We start from the raw sequence: 10,796 nt of genomic DNA on the forward strand, positions 1-10,796 counted from the left end.
ATACCCGCCCGGGGCCTGCCCCGGCCGCCTCTCCGTATGTGCACACTCCTGAGTGTCTGGCGGCTGGGATTTGCCTCTTGAGCTGCTGCAGAGGCCTACAGATGTTTCACAGAGAGAAAGATTACGTCCCTGATTGAAGAATAAATACAGTTGTCAACATGGTCTCCCTGGTCAGAGGGGACCCCTGAAGTATAATGTGGAGGGACAGATGTTTAATCTGGGAAGGTGTCCAAGACTCTTAGAAGAGGTATGTATTCAGCTGATACTGTGGGCTGAGGGATTCAGCCTCTAAGAGGAAGAGGAGGAAGGCTGGGCCTAAAACCACAGTAAACATCATTGCGGGACCTCCCTGCGCTGGTCAGAGAATGAGCATGCCACTTCAGCCAAAGCCTCCTTTGGGGGCTGTCTCTCCAAAGAAAGAATAGCCTTATTATCAAGGGTCCAGTCATCTCAGACCCAACCCACTGTGAATCAGCAAGAGGGCAGCAGAAATGACAGTGTCATCCTCACACTAAACCTCAAAGGCATTCTCTCACAAGACCTGTAAAGGCACCCACAGTCAGGCTGGGAAAGAGCCAAGTCACCTGCTGTGAGTTCCTTTTGTCTCAGGAACATGCAACTTCAGGGATTTCTGAGTGACCTTCCAGAATCAATCAGATAATAACTGTTAAAAGTGTGCTAATAATTGCAAGAAAAGCTGTCATTATTTGACACTAGACTAGGTATTTCACACATCATCATCTTACTGAACTCTCAGATAAGCATATACAGATAATGCCTTATACACAGATTTATAAAATTTACTATCTATAAACCCTCTCTATGAGACTTAATAGAGGATGTATTCTGGCAAATGACAAAGAGAAACAAGACAAGTTCTGTCATTAAACCTATTTAACATACGTGGAAGCACAAACTCAGAAAAATAATTTGCCAAGGTCATATAGCTCATGAGTAGCAAACCTGGGAATTAAGCCCAGATCAATCTCATTTCCAAATCCATGTTCTAGCCACTGTAATTGTGTGGTCACCAGGAGATGCGGGAAATGAGGATTACATTTTCAACGTAAGTAAAAAAGTGTTGGTGCTTCCAACACAGAAACATGGCATGCCCAGAAAAATGCCATTTACACCTTGGTAAGCCTGAATACCAATGAAGTTGCTACCTGGGTCTCAAACAGACTTGATATTAAAACTAAAAATATTTTGTCTGACACTTTCAGAAAGGGTTATATTCTGAATTCTAAGAGGAAATGTGCAATGGACTCTCCATCTTAAACACACACACAAAACCGGTGGCTAAACAATCTAGAGCAGTATTTGGGTGTTAGAGAAGGAGGAATGCGTGCATGGTAGAGAATCTAGGCTGGCTTTCTCCAAGTATGCAAGACAATGTAAGAGTAAAAAAACTTTCTCTTTCCTTTCTGTGTCTCACTACTCAGCAAACCTATTTTTCCTTGGGGACAGGATTAGGGTCTCTTACCTCTGCAGAGTTAGTGTCTGACCCAAGTCTGGTAAAAAAACAATGTCTCTTTGTTAAGGGACACTTTATTAACAGGTAGATATAACAGAGGAACGAAAAGGCCAATGTACTGTAGAGGTAAAAACTTAAGCTTTGGATTACAGGGTCCTGGGTTTGAATCATGGCTGCTGCTTACTAGATACACGAGCAGGTTACTAATGCCTCTCTGCCTCAGCTCTCTCTGGGATAGTGGGGACAAAATAAATACCCACTTTACAAATTGACTAGAAGAACTCCAGGATGCAGTGCTGAGCTCAAGGCTTACCATTTGCTAACGGTTCTAGGGGTGAGGCCTATCTTTACTATGAGGAGAACAGTCAGGACTTGGGGGAGAGCAAAGACATTACACACCCTGCATCTTGGTTTACAGAGACAAAGGCTGATTTTTGGTTTGTTTATGGTTTTTTGTTTTGTTTTGTTTTTTGAGAGATTTTTGTTCTAGGGTACAGGTGCTCACTAGAGGGACAGAGAGTGACAGAGAGACAAAAAGCAAGAAATCACCCCCTGGGGGAAGAGTCATGCCACATTCCCTTCTCCTCCATTATCCTCTCAGGATCTTATGCATGTACACACATGCATCTGGCATGAGTTTTAAGACTCTGGGTTTGGGACTTGAACTGCAGTCAACTATGTGCGAGTCCAACGACATAACCATTATGCCATCTGCTGTTTTTCAGAAACAAATTTTGAAATGACCCTGAGGAAGACGATCCTAGAAGTGAAGGGTTGTTGCAGGAGCCATGCTTAGAGAAGGCAGAGGGGGTGGGACTCTGCTTTTGATTGTTAGCCCATGACAGGAGCACTGACCATGCTTTAGGAGGGTGGAGGCTCCCCAGGCAAGTTCAGAGGAATCCAGGTAGGGTACCCCAAGAGAAGAAAGCAGTAATGCTTAGACTTCGAAAACTAAGGAAAGGGATGGAACCCACTCCACACACTCCTAGGAGGTCAAAGTAGAGCTAATAATGCAAAACTTCCAGGGAGGCAGATTTCGGGGGGAATCAAGCTTCAGAAAAGCTGCTTCGTTTGCTTCAGGTCATGTGCAGTACAGGTGAACAGCAGAGCAAGAACTGGGGTTTGCAAGTCCAACACCCTGTTGTTATACCTCTCAGTTGCCCAGGCACTATGGGGGAAGGTAGGAGACTCACTGAAATGCCTTTTTCCCACACCCACCCAATCTCCTCTTAAAGAAAATCTGGCAAGCATGTACAAATCTGATGCTTTCTTGCTTCCAGTATTTTTGCAGGATTAAAAGCAGAAGCAGCTTGAATTCAAAGGTTTTGTTGTTGTTGTTGTTGTTGTTGTTGTTGTTTCCATCCTTTATAAAAGCCTAAACCCACTGGATGGATAATGTAGGGAGTAAGAGGGAAGGACTTTAAGGACGCTGAACAAGATGGAGGCGATGAGCTCCCCTCCCCCCAGCCTGGAGGAAAAGAGGGATATCGACTGTTGGTCCCTGAAGAAATAGCAAGAATATTCCACCCCAATATGGGGGTGTGTTGGCCCTGAGAAGGCAGGATCCCAAAACCAGGACTGGCAAAAGTGCCAAGTCCTATAGGGACATGGAAATTGAGCCCTCAGACCCCGAGGGACCGTAAAGGATTAAAATCGGGAGGCTGCCTGTCATTGACAACCAACAGGCTGACGTTTCAGCCCATTTTCTGTAAGTGTTCAGGATCCTGGGGGTCACTCTGGAAGGAGGAAAGGCCCCATTAAAGACCAAAAATGGACTTTCTGTTCATCTGCTCAGATGAGGACTCAGAGTCATATGAAATAGATTCAAGATAAAGACGAACATTCTTTATAAACTTGTGTTCGAGAACTGAGATTCCTATCACAGCAAGAGTACAGGCACTGTACCCCGTACAAAATGGTGACACAGACTACACCAGCCTCCGCTCTTCCCGGCCCCATGCTCCCATTCAGAGACTGGGCATCTTCAGACCAGCAGAGCACCGCCCACCTCCAGCCATTTCTCCTCCCACCTTACCTGGGAAGCAGGTGCTTGCGGCTGACACACAGGGCAGTCTGGTAGTCCTGGGTCACACACACTTTGTGAGGGCTGCATTTCACCTTCAGACAGGGGTCCTTGGATGGGTCCAGAGCTGAGGCAAAAAGAATGAGAAGTGGAAATATAATCCCTGGGGAAGTTTAATTGTTATTTCTAGTCAAACCAGCAGGAAATAAACTGACCACGGGTTTGCACCTTGTGCTGTTTTCTGAGTGGCGGAGACTGGAATAAAAACGTAAGCCAGGGGAAATTCTGCATCTATCACACACATTTTTCTTTGACAACAGGACAGCAATTCCTTTGTGCTTTGGGAGTTTCAGCATCTTCATGTCAGCCAAGAATTACTTTAAAAATATCCTTTAGAATCTTAATGTGATCCAAGGACCAAAAGCTACTCTCCCTTCTCTGGTTATTTATCTGGTATTGCTTTCATGACATCACCTCTGCTTAATTTTATTTATTTTCCATAACGTAAAAAGTCCTCGAGGATGGAGGGTATTGCTTCAGTTCAATAACTACTCACTAACTGCATAAATAACCTATTTTAAGTTTTAGAAAAACTTCAGAAGTGCAAGACAGCTTTGTGCCACACAAAGTTACAATGTAACAGGGAGGAGGAAAAGGCCTATACATAAATATTTATTGTGCAAGGGAGAATTAAATAAGGGTCATGACAGGCATATAAAATGATAACAGAACTCAAGAGAAAAAATAGAGATCAATTTCTAGGGCAAGGATTAGTGAAGTATTAATATGTGAATTGGATCTTGAAGGATGGACAGGACTTTGAAAAGCCAAGGTAGAAAAAGCTATCCAGGCGGGCTGACCAGCATGTGCAAACACAGGGGGCCGTGTGTGGGCAGTCATCAGGCATTCGACCCTATGATATTCGGGCTGACTGTTAAGTGTAGTTTGTGTGTAGGATCAACTGAGGGGGGGGTGAGTGTTTTGTACAAGTAACTCCAGGAAGGGTCTCCAAAGACATGTATGGCAATCTTTTCTAGACAGGCAGTGCAGCAGGCTCTTGGCCGCTCAGCGCCCTGCACACTGAGGTGCATGTGCTTGTCCTTGGCACAGAAGAGGTCTCAGAGAATTCTCTGTGAAACAAGAGCAATCGTGCCAACTCCCAGTTCTGGGTCCTAAAGCCGATTAGATGATAAATCTTTCATAATTGTTCTCCACCACCAGGGGAGGTGACGCTTCCCCACATCCTGCCCACATAAATATTTTGTTAAAAAAATTAATGTCTTAAGAAGGAACAGTGAAACTCCTATAAGAAATGCCATGGTCTACCCAACACTGGGCTCCAAACCATCATGATTCCTCAGCATGCAGAGCGAGTCACAGATCCTCTCTTCCTGCCCAGACTCAGAATCTGAACACCGTTTTCTTCAGATGGCTCCTGGGAATTTCTCCAGGGTTCCAAATGCACAATACCCAAAGGCTTGTCTGCTGCTGGGACAGCCCAGGGTGGCTTTTTCTGCCATAGCAGCTTCAGCAGCTATAAACAGAAACCAAGGTTCATCTGTAAGCCAGTCAGGACAGCAGCAAGGCCCAGGTCCTGGACTCAGGGGAGGCACCTGGCAGAGCCTAGTCTGCAGGGAATGTGTTCATGCCTGGATCTCAGCAGGAGGAGTCAGGCTGCAAGATAAGAGAGGCTGATTTCAGCTGCAGGGACAGAGTGTTCCATCCAAGATTTATTTTTTTTTTTAATTATTTTCTTTTTTTTTTGGCGGGGGAGAGGTTTCTTGTCATAGGGTATGTGTGCTCGCAAGAAAGAGAGAAACGGAGAGACAGAAAGCAAGAAATCACCCTCCGGGGGAATGGCCATGCCACAATCTCTTCTCCTCCATTCTCCTTTCAGGATCTTGGGCATGCATGTAGGCATGCATACGCACATGCCTGGACACTCCAAGCTTTTAAACTAGGGACTGTTTCTGTGAGGCAAGTGGTAGGGTGGGCTGTATCTGCCCCGAAGTCATCTGAGTTTACGCCTTCTTGAAACCTGCAGCAAGAGCTTCCTGGTCTCAGATGGAACTCCCTTGGTGCAAGGGAAGGTCTGCATGAGAAGCCAGAAGGCTAGTACAGTCTCAGGCCAGTGACCTTCTCCTTGTGCAGTGTCCCCCATGCCCAACCTCAGAGCTGCAAGCCGTCCTCTGACTTACTTTCCAAGATTCATGCAAAGCTGAGCCAATGATGAAGAATGATTACCGGATAACAACTAACAATGACCATGCCAATCCTTCACTGCCCCTTATTGGACTTCTGTCCAATGCAGGATAAAGACACTTATGGACCTCAGTAAATCTGGTGCCCAGATCACTGCCAGTTGCATCCAGTTCCTGGCTGAGGTATTTTTACCAGTAAGTGGCAAGTGCTACAAAGACCTAGAGATGGATCTCAGAGATGGAGAAGAACAGGCTGGCCTATGGTGATGGGTGGCAAAATCTGCAGTAGTACATGACAAAACTAAGGGCAGAATTTAAAATTCTGTTTGCTTCTGCAGCCAACTTGACAAACATGTGATGTCCACACTGCCACCCAGTTGGCCTTTGTGGACAGTGTACTTGTAAGGAAAGTGAATCAGCAGAGCAGGGAAGAAACTGACTAGGGTCGGTGCTTCTGGGATTGAGTCCTAGCTGTACTGCATACTAACCTTTCTATGCCTCAGCTTGCTCTTCTATAAAATGGAGATAATAACAGTACCTATTACTGCTTGTTGGTTTGCAGGTATATTATACAAGTTAATAATTTTAATTGCTTAAAGCAAACCTGGTTCCTCTAAGGACTTTGTATGTGTTTGAGATTTCTGTGTTCGTATTTTGTTCCCAGAGTGAATGATCAGCCTGCACAGTAACAACAGTTTATACTCACTTATAGGCAATGAACAAAGCCCTCCAAGGAGGGAGCTGCTGCCATGTGACTATTTTATAAGGTCTTAGAAGATGAGACATGCAAAGAGGATCTAAAAATATGGTCTGCTGACTGCAAAACCCAAACTCCTCACTACCATAAGCCACCAGCATGAGAGTCAACTAGGACCTCCCTGAGAAAGGACTGTGGGGCCCCACCTCACAGCAAGCATAGAAGGCTCCATATTCCTCAGAGGCCTTCAGGGAAGAACGAGATTTAATAGGTAAAAGTAACAGGCATCCAGAGTGCCTGGTACTGCAGGAGGTGGGCCACTGGGTTACTGTCCCAGTGAGCCCCCCAGGACTAGGTCATCACCACCTGTGCTCTCCTAGAGCAGAGAGCTTCCAGCCCTGAACAGCTATACTCTCTTCCTATTCCCCCTGAATGCAACAACTGCCCAACAGAGTGAGTTGACTCCTGGTCTGGTCAATTTCGTTTCTGTAATCTTGCTGTCTGTTGCCCTACCATTAGGTTAATATCTGTAGATTTTCACCCTCCAATTCTGGAAGCTAACATTCCTCAAACAATCAAAGCCTTCAACCAAAAATACTATCAAATACAAATTGTCAGTTATTTAACTCCATACACATGCTTAACAATTTGCATATAGAAATCAAGTAGGTTAGAAATTAATTATGAGGGCCTGAATACTTCAAACACGTATGCGAATTATTTAGAGTAAATGAACTTCACAGAACAACAAAACAGTAACAAATCAAGCTGTCAGCATTTGTTTAATCACCAAGATCCTTTTCATTTTTGAAAAAAAGCAACACTGAGATGGAAAAGTTCGCCATTTCCACTTACACTCAGGTCTCCCAAATATGCTTTTGCTAGCAGCCACAAGGCTCTTGTGACACTCCTGAAAGGCACCCAGCACCCTATTGGCCCAGGGCTCTGTGGCTCCACTTTCTAAAGGGAATGATAGGGAATCAGAATAATAAGTAGCATTTGAGAGGCCTCTTAACAAAGTAGGGAAAACTGCACAGGTGAGAAGGTAGTGAGCAAGAGCTGAGAGTTAGTGATAGCCCTGAGCAGGGTTTGGAGCTTCCCTGTCATAGTGCTGATGATTTCTAGAGACTGCTGCAAGTTTTAATCTCTCTCTGCACATGCTTGGTGATGGGATGCAGCAATCCCCAGAATATGACAAAGCCCTGTGTCCTCTCTCCCTCTTCTATCATGAAACCTGTAAGATTCACGTGGCCCAAAACAAGATAACTAGCCTAGAGCACAACAGGTACCCACAGAAGGGTGATCCATCCTTCTGCCCATAGATGGAAACCCATCAAGGGTCAACTAGCACATGACATATACCCAATTATTTTTCCAAATAATTTTTATAAAGCCTTTTCTCAAAGAAAAAAAAAAAACAAGAATGAATTCATTTAAAGAGATGTGTTGAATTAAAAAGCACTGAATTCAAAAGCCAGTTAATTACCAGTTCTATGTCAGTTTTTTTTAATTAATTTTATTTTTTAAGCTCACTCCTTGGTCTCAATTAAGGTGATGATATTTTAATCATCTTAATTGTTTCTGAACTTGCTTTTCAGTTCAATGAGTTATTTTTTAATTAGCTACGTTGCTTTGAAAGTCCTGAATCAAGCCTTTTCGCTGTCCTTGGACACATCCTGCAGGCTAATTGGCAAGGGGTCATGACACTTGGAACAGCAAAGCTTGTGACTACCTAAGAGATACTGAGAGGAGAGAAAGGTTCCATCTTGTGGGTCAGCCCAAAGGCGCCCTCAGAGTCATCTGGGAGATCGTGTATGCATACGTTCATTCAATTCGCATTTCTAGAACATCACTCTGTGTGACGATCCTTTTGCAGGCTGGAAGACGGCATCTCCACCGCTAACGTGATGTCCTTCCTGCTCTCCTGGGCTCACACTTGCCGAGAGGAGACAGACAATTGCAGGGTTCTATGGAAGACAGGTGAGGCACCTAATCTAGCCTTTCAGAGGGTCAGGAGAGACTTCCTGGAGAGACTGACATCTGTGGAAAAGTGGGTTTAAGGCAGGTAATAGGATAAGAAAGAACATTCTGAGTCAAAGGAGAGTAAGAGACATCTCATGAGGCTTGCGGAACTATAGTGTTTCATCAGGTTGTAAGGGTGGTGTGTGAAAAGGCTGAAAGGGGTAGCCAGCCCTGGTCATGCAAGGAATTGAGACCACACCGAGGACTCTGGGAAACCTGGCCTCTGAGTTCCAAGGGCCTTCACACATGTAGGACCTGGTGATCTCTGACACACCTTCCTACCCCAAAACTGGAGGAGAGGCACAGGAAGAGGGAACCCTCTATATGGATTTTATGTAGAAAGTGGCACTTTGATAAGCTGCACACTCTCATCTTTCAAATGAATAGTGATTTCAGGGCTGGAGGGCCCAGTGGGCAATTCTTAGAGAATCTCTTTCCTCTTAGGAACCTCCTTACTCCTCTCCCTGGGGACATAAGGCCACACAGGATTCTGGGAGGAAACAAGCCTACCTATTGATACCAGTGAGCAGAAGACTTACCTAAAACAGCTGTGTAAACTCCTGATTCACCCTGTTCACCCCAAGAAGCTTCCTCAAACAAAAGACCACTTGACTGTAAAAAGTCTACAAATTAATGATGACCCATTGGTTCCTCTCTGCTTTTAGGATTGCCCTTTAAGTCATGTGCACCCAAGGTTCATCTGAAGAGCAACTGCTCCCAGTGATTCATTAGGAGTGACTTAATGGGTGACTGACAAAGAAATTACTCCAAACTGTGAAAACCTCAACAAGCTAAGATCTCCAACATTTATTGCAGCTTGTCTGTCCCCATGGTAACCCGTGCACACATCTTTCCGCCCCCCTTTCCAGAGGGGCTTGTTTACCAGCTGATGGCAGAGCCTTACAGAATACAAAATAGAAGAGTCTGCCCACAGGATTTGGCTGTAACTATGGAAGAATGGCAGCTCAGGAAGCCTCCCTCACCATTCTCAGCTTTCACATTCAAGGGGTTGGCTAAGTTCTCTGAGGCAGAAGAAAAGGGGCCTGTTGGTTTGCATCTACAAAGAACACAGTTGAATGACATAAGGCTGAACCCATGTGTCCAAAAACTGGGGAATGGGACTGGGTGGGGAGGGGCAGGGCACAGACAAGGACAAAGAGGCAAAAGATAAAATGCATCTGACCGATATCTCTCCTAGGAGGAAACCTTTTCTTAGCCCCTTTAAATTGAAGGCCTGAGAACTCCTTTCCTTCTTTGTCAAAACTAAAGACATCTTCTCTGTTGCATTATTCATGAGGAACAGGGCAATAAACTGATAAACCCCATTGTGGAGGGCAAATTTTCAGTCAGGCTCTTAAATGATAACAACCATTAAATATAGGTGGATGGGTCTATAGGAATTTTAGTAAATAACAATATACTTATCATAAGTGATAGACTAATGTGATTTATAAAATGTGTAATTAATATAATTAAAATAATTATGTTAATATAATTATTATCCTCTTAACTTGATGGTATATTTGAAAACTTTGATAATAAAAGGAGAAAATCAACATTTTATGATCCAGTAAGTCAACATATTAAGCAAAAAGGTTCATCTTAATTGTCTATAATAAGGGAAAATTATAAATCATTTGAATGTCCATCTGTACTAGTTAGTCTGCTTGCACTGCTATAACAAAATACCACAAAAGTTTGGTAGCCTAGAAAAAAATACATAAATATATACACACACACATACATAAATACACATATACATAAATAGATACAAATATTTATATATATAAATAGAGAGAGAGAGATTTTTTTTTTCCTCACAGCTCTGGAAGCTAGAAGTCCAGCATCAGGGTGTCAGTATGGAGTCTATGAGGGCTTTCTTCCTGGCTTACAAGATAGCCAGTTTTATGTTATGTTCTTAAATGGCCTTCCTCCCTAAGTGCACAAGGAAAGAAAGCCAGCTCTCTGGTGTCTCTTCTTATAAGGAAATTAATCTTACCAGACCAGGACTCCACCCTTATAACCTCATTTATCCTTAAATTACTTCCTTAAGGTCCCCATTTCCAAACACAACCACCCTGGGGGTAGGGGCTTCAACATATGAACTGAGAGTGGGGACACAAATATGTAGTCTATAACACTGTCTATAGGGAAGTGTTTTAGTTAATTATAGGCCATTCATTAATGAAATACATAAATATTTTAAATAAACTAGTAGAGCTATATAAATATTAACACAAGAAGATATTATGATAAATGAAAAAGTTACTTAAAGATGAAAAAACAAATTTGAAATATAATTTTCTAGCATCTCAAAGCCACACTGGAAAAGCCAGTACTCCAAATCAGATCTATTTCCAAAAGGGGTGCCCTTTCTTT

General features: G+C 43.6%; 1 protein-coding gene across 1 annotated transcript in view; it reads right to left on the reverse strand.

Moving 5' to 3' along the window:
* The window catches only part of SPOCK1 (SPARC (osteonectin), cwcv and kazal like domains proteoglycan 1), a 603,884-nt gene that overhangs the window by 180,343 nt on the left and 412,745 nt on the right, over window positions 1-10,796 (reverse strand). Inside the window, 1 exon segment of the mRNA XM_014592244.2 lies at window positions 3,510-3,624. Within this exon segment, the coding sequence (XP_014447730.2) occupies window positions 3,510-3,624 (115 nt within the window).

Source organism: Tupaia chinensis, unplaced genomic scaffold (assembly GCF_000334495.1).
Source record: "Tupaia chinensis unplaced genomic scaffold, TupChi_1.0 Scaffold000672_1, whole genome shotgun sequence".
Taxonomy (NCBI): Eukaryota; Metazoa; Chordata; class Mammalia; order Scandentia; family Tupaiidae; genus Tupaia; species Tupaia belangeri.